The following is a 6685-nucleotide window of genomic DNA, read 5'->3' on the forward strand; positions in this document are numbered from 1 at the left end:
CAGGTCCCACCTTCAGAGATTCAACTAACTGAGATTGAAAGTATTCATAAAAACAAAAAAAAGAAAGTTCTGAAAAGCAAAACTAGAATGAAATTATTTGTAGACATTCCCTGATGTAGCCTCCCTCCATTTCAGAGATGCTCAGTCTCCCTCCAGCACTTATGTTTGAGCATTGTTTGCCTCTTGTCATTATTCCCTAAGCAATACAGTACTGTATAATGCCTATTCACGTAGCATTTACATTGTAGTAGGTATTACAAGTAATATAGAGATGATTCAAAGTATACAGAAGGTTGTACATTGGTTTAATACAAATATTGCACCACTTTATAAAATGAAGTTGAGCATTCATGGATTTTGATATTCATGGAGGTACTGGAACCAATCCCCTGTGAGTATTTAATTAATGCATATTGCAAACTTGGTTTTTAAAATGGGCTTCACAACTGCTAGGACACACTAGAAGTGAATGACTTGGTTTAAACTAAATGACATAAACTGACTAAATTAAATCAGCCCAAGTAAAAGTTCTATTGAACACACTGCACATTGCACAACAAAATTATATAATTACTACAGAAATGATTTACCATCTGCTGATACATATATCACTTATATAATTTGAGCAGAAAGTTCTGACAATATTAAAAATGATTTTAAATTTGGAAATAATTGTATGGAGAGACAAAGTGTCTTAGTAATCTGGTGCTGCTCTAATAGAAATACCACAAGTATGTTGGTTAACAAAGGTAAATTTATTCTCACAGTCTAGGGGACTAGAATTCCAAATTCAAGGTGACAGCTCTAGGGGAAGCTTTTCTTTTTGTTGGCTTGGGAGGAAGGTCCTTTTCATCAATCTTCCCCTGGTCTAGGAGCTTCTCAGCTCAGGGAAACTGGGCCAAAGAACACACTCCCATTCTGGTTCATCATTCTTGGTGGTAGGAAGCCCCCTGTCTCTCTGTTGGTTTCTCTCTTTTATATCTCAAAAGAATTGACTCAAAATAAAACCTAATGTTGTAGATTGAGTCCTGCATCATGAAAATAACTACCTCTAACCCTGCCTCATTAACGTCATCGATGTAGAATTTACTACACATAGGAAAATCACCAAACCAAACCCATTGCCTTGTAGACCCTTCCAAATCATTTTACAAAATGGTGGGCAGTCACACAATGTTGGGAATCATGGCCTAGACAAGTTGACACACATTTTTAAGGGACTTAATCAATCCATAACATAAATCATAATTAAAAGTATACATCTGTTGAAATTTGGTTAAAAATATGTAAGAAAGCAATTCTTATACATTTAATAAAATGAATTATTTACATTGTAGTTTTCTCAGTGCTGTTATGACATCCTTGTTCCTTAGACTATATATTATGGGATTAAACATAGGAATTAGGATAGTGTAGAAAAGAGATAGAACTTTGTCAGCTCTTTCTGAGTGTCTGGTGTTGGGTCTTAAGTATGTAGTAATGCCTGATCCAAAGAATAACACCACAACCGTAAGATGAGATGAGCAAGTTGAGAAGGCTTTGGCTCGACTTTTGGCTGATGGTAACTTCAGGATGATGGAGATGATTTTACTGTAGGAGCCAAGTATCATCAGAAAGGGAACCATGACAAGTGACACAGCAACTATGTAGACCAACATCTCGTTTACAAAGGTGTCCCCACAAGCCAGCTTGAGTATTGGGGGAATATCACAGAAGAAGTGGTTGATTTGGTTAGATCCACAAAAAGGCAGAGAGAAAATCTGATATGTCTGCCCTATCTGAACTGGGATTCCAGCGGTCCAGGAGCCAGTCACCAATTGAATGCAGATTCTGTGGTTCAAGACTAGAGGATAGTGCAGAGGGTTACAAATGGCCACATAGCGGTCATAGGCCATCACTGCCAGGAGCAAACATTCTGTGGCTCCAAACATGAGGACAAAGCACATCTGTGTAGCACAGGCAACTAAGGAAATTCTTCGTCTCTGGGTTCCTAGATTCATCAGCATTCTGGGAAGAGTAGCCGATACATAGCAGATTTCCAAGAAGGAAAAATTTGCTAGGAAAAAATACATAGGGCTCTGGAGAGCAGGATCCATTTTTGTTATTAGAAATATGGTGCCATTGCTCATTAGGATAATAATATAGATGATTAAAAACAATCCAAAAAGAAACCACTGGAGTTGGGGCATGTCAGCAAAGCCCAAGAGAACAAATGCCATCAGTTCTGTTAGGTTGTCTTCTGGAGGTTTTTCTTGATGATTCATCTGTGGAAAAGGTAAATTAACATTTGCACTTCCTGTACCTTCCTCTGTCTCTGCCTCTTCCCTAAACTGTATTGAGGTGTGTGCATTGTATTTTATGATCACTGCTATTGTTTACACTTTAAGAATGACACTATTTACATATGTCCCATGACCTCCTATTAAATCACAGTAAACAGTCCCCTCAAATTTAAGATCATTTTACTATACTTTCCAAGCACAATCCGGAATAAATCAAGCAATACCTGACTCAGCACAGGCACTGGAGCAATTGGCAACTACTGGAGATGGACACTCAGCTTTGCGGTCTAATCTCACTTCAAGTTAATTACAGGTCTTGGCAATCCTGTTGTACTTCTCTGTGCATTTTCTCAGTCAAACTTCTCAAACACTCTATTATAAACTGTGTTTTCACATATATTTTTAACTGCCTATTTCACAGCTTCGTTCTTCCATGACTTGACATTTTACAAATAGAGGTTCTTATTATATAGTTCATATTAGGTGCTTTAGAAAGAAAAATGCAAATTCTCTCAATATTTCATTTTACATAGGGGAATAAAACAAATATCTTTGGTAGGTTGTTAAGTAGGTAAGATAAGAGGATTTTATTCAGGGAAGTTAGCCTGGGAACACTGATTCAGACATAAACAATAAATGTAGTCACCCTGGAAAAACAGCGGTAGCATGGAGGGTTTCTGTTACCTGTGCATATATGCGTGGGTTAGGAGGAGGAAAGGTTTTGGCTGTTATACCCACCGTGCTGTGTGCACCCGTTATAATTTTGGTTGTTACTTAAAAAATAGCACTTTAGATAACTTTCTGCACCGACTTTTCTTTTATATAAAGATATTGAGACTCAGTATGAGTAATCTGGCCAATTGTACACAGCTTTTTTTTTTTTCCTGTGACTGCAAGTCAGTATCTTTTTTTTAATAGACTTGAGTTTGACTCTTCATGATTTATTATCTTTGTGATATTAAGCAATTATTTAAAGTCTAAGGTGTACTTCTTTGTAAGACTTAAATGTGATAATTTAATTTTCCACCTACTTACCAATTTTAAATTGTTTACTTATTAGTTACTGTTCTATAATTAGAACTGTAGTTCTTTAAGCCTGTAGCCCTAGGATTTAACAAATTGCCTAGTAAAATAGGTATTTGATGAAGTGGTTGTCAGTGCTTTTATTGGCAATTATTTTTCCAACCATTCCCTTCATCAGGATCAGGACAAGGACTAGTCAGTGAAGCTCCTGAGGTGCAAAATTTAAGGAGGCATTCAGGGCTATCCTTGCAGTTGCACAATCCTGAAAGCGAGGGCCTCCTTAAATATTGTAAAAGTCAAAGTGCCTCTTGCCTCACCCTGCTTTTCATCTCTCCGTCCTAATGTTTGCTAATCAAAGCAAGAGTATTGTGCCAAGGTTAAAAATTCCCAAGCCCATTGCTGAGGAGTCAATCCCGAGTCATAGTGACCGAATAGGACAGACTAGAACTGCCCGCTACTGTTTCCAAGGCTGTAAATTTTTAGGGAAGCAGACTATCATGTTTGCATTCCAAGAAAAAACAGTTTGGTTTGAATCACTGGCCTTTTGGTTAGCAGTGGAGTGCTTAACCACTGTGCACCAGGGCATATGCCCATGGTTAAAAACAGTACTTCCAGATGGAGTAGAGCCGAATTATAGCTCCAACAACAGCTACCTGTGTGATGACTTTGTGAAAGTTAACCTTCCAGTGCCACGGTTTGCTCAGCTGTTAAATGGCTAGCGACTATACCAACATTTAGTGTTGTTACGCGGGGTAAATCATTTAATGTAAGTAAAAAAAACCTTGAAGAAACCCTGACATTTGTAAAGTTTATTATTATTGTTATTTTATTGTTATTAAAGTTACTTATTATCATCACCCATTTATTAGTATTAAAACTAATTCTCATTTATTCTTCTGAATTTTACTCAGTATGCTATAGCACATGAGGAATACTCCCTATTTTTCTTTGTATCACTGGATTTTTGTGGGAGTATAGTGAGATCTTAAAAGCAATTATCGAAGTGTAACAAAACTCCAAAAAACATTCAACTCTCAAGTTGCTATTTCACCATGAATTCTGTCAATATTTGGGTTTATATCCTTACTTCTACTTTATGGGCTCTAACACCTATAGTGCCCATCACTGTTCAGTCCTTAGAATTGCAATTAGGGTAATAGCCTTTGTATGCATTTTTTTTTTTTTTTTTACTGGTACTAAATGATCTGAGAGCTAAAGGCTGTGAATATTTTCCTACTTTAAATCAATATAAAAAAAAATGGATGTACATCTAATATGTTACTCAGGATTTGTTTCTGAACTGAAACAAAGGATTAGATATTATTAAAATGAAAGCATCCCTCTTAAGAGGGAGAAAATAATTCAGACTCACAAGAGAGCAAAAGAGCCAAAGCTTTATTCATTACTTTATGAATGACAGCATTTAATAAAAAAAATAATTAAATTCTTGTTAATTGAATAAAATGACTTTGAGCGCTAGATGAAATAGAATTTCTAATTTTACACACTCAACTTTTTTGGTGAAGAAATTATCCATGTATAACATTAAATAGGTAAGGTTTGTCTATGTTTTTCTCAAGAGAACAGGGTAAAAAGTGCAGAGATTTACTGTGTGTTCTCCTGAAACTATATGACTCTTCTTTCTTGAAAATGTTTAATTTCTTATTGCTTCAAGTAAAATATAACTTAATGTTATCATATGTGTGTGTGTATATATATATATATAAATTTCAAATCTAAGTATCTGTTCCCTGGAAAAAATCCAAATGATTAAGGGATATGTAATCATATTCTGAAGGGGTCCTGGTGGCACAGGGGTTAAATGCTGGGCTGCTAATCAAAACGTAGGTGCTTCAAACCCACACAGCCACTGTGTGTGAGGAAGATGTGGCGGTCTGTCTCCATAAAGATATATAGCCGTGGAAACCCTGTGAGACAGTTCTACACTATCCTATGTTGTCGTTATGAGTCAGATTATACTCGCAGGGAATAGGTTTGACTTTGGTTCACAATATTCTGATTCAAATATATATTTATCACTGTCAATATCCCCAACCTACCTAAAGCTCAGCTACATTTGTATTTTTGATAGAAGTTAAAAACATAAACCCTGAAATTAATTTTAATAATATGAACTTAAAACTTTATTTTATGAATTATGTAACATAAAAATATTTTCTTTAAGATAAATGTTTCTTGGACTTCTTAATGTTTGTAAATTTATTTCATGGATTATTTTACTTTAAAATATTGAAATATCATCAGAGCCAAAATACACAAATATGATTCTAATTTGCCACAAAGTCTTTGCTAAAAATGTTTTCCTAGAATATTTAGTATTCTTAAAAAAGAGCGCTTTCCAAATTTTCAGTGTTGCAATGTAATTTAATGTTGCTATTTAAACTCAAAGTAAGTTATATTTAATAGAAATAGGAGATGCTTTAATAAAATAGCACTTTTGATACTTTATATTAATTATTGATTCTAATACTATGACCTGAAGTCAAATATTAATATAAAACATTTCATATTTACCTTTCTTAGTTTGAAAAATAGGCTTGGTGGCTCAGTGGTTAAAGTGCTCGGCTGCTATCCAAAAGGTCTGCAGTTAGGATCCACCATCTTCTCCATGGGAGAAAGTTGTGGCCGTCAGCTTCCTTAAAGGTTGACAGCCTTGGAAACTGGATGGGGCAGTTCTACTCTGTCCTGAAGGGTCGCTGTTGGTCAGAATGCACTTGGCAGTAGTTGGTTTGGGTTTGGGTTTGTCTGTGATAATCTTATTTCTTCCTCACTGAAGAGGGTTTGTATATTTAAGTGTTCGAATTGCTTTGGCTGAAATAACTTCTTTCATCAATGGTATTCAATACACCTTTAAAACAGTCTGTTCACTTTGAACATGGAATGGTCTCTATGTACAAAATAGTTATCCCTTCCCCTGAGATCTCTTCCATCTGACACAGTTAAATTTCTAATTAAACAAATGTCTTTGGCACGCTCTGATTTGGTTTATTTATTTATCTACCCAGAATACTCTTCCTCTGCAGCCTCTCAATGGAATAGAGTGTGCAGAAGTTCTTTTTTCTTAGACTTCAGTAGGGTCCTGATTGCCCTTAACTGAGCAATGCCATTGGAGGCCATCCAAAAGTGACACAAACCAATTCTCCTCTTATCTATTGTGACTGCATCATATGGACCCTCTGTTCCTGTTAGGCTGAACTCCTGTCACATTTTCTTGAAGTTTTTTGCTTATTTTCTCCTCTGAAATGGGTGCCTTGATCCAAGTTCTGGAGCTGGCCACCGTAAGAGTTATAATAAATGTTCTGACAACAAAGAATATTTTTACCTACAAATTATATAATATATAAGTAATTTCTTCAGGA

The 6685-nt window shown here is 35.7% G+C and overlaps 1 protein-coding gene across 1 annotated transcript; it reads right to left on the reverse strand.

Annotated features, from left to right (window-relative positions):
• Positions 1 to 498: 498 nt before the first annotated feature.
• LOC100660455 (olfactory receptor 10AG1-like) lies at positions 499 to 4012 on the reverse strand. The gene has a single exon (XM_023542492.2). The coding sequence runs from the start codon at positions 2262 to 2264 to the stop codon at positions 1323 to 1325; it is 942 nt and encodes a 313-aa protein (XP_023398260.2). The 5' UTR covers positions 2265 to 4012; the 3' UTR covers positions 499 to 1322.
• Positions 4013 to 6685: the final 2673 nt, after the last annotated feature.

The sequence above is a fragment of the Loxodonta africana genome, chromosome 7 (assembly GCF_030014295.1).
Source record: "Loxodonta africana isolate mLoxAfr1 chromosome 7, mLoxAfr1.hap2, whole genome shotgun sequence".
In the NCBI taxonomy this organism is placed as follows: Eukaryota; Metazoa; Chordata; class Mammalia; order Proboscidea; family Elephantidae; genus Loxodonta; species Loxodonta africana.

Coding starts and splice junctions, on each gene's coding strand:
- LOC100660455 (XM_023542492.2), bottom strand. CDS start 2,264: ATGAATCATCAAGAAAAACCTCCAGAAGACAACCTAACAGAACTGATG.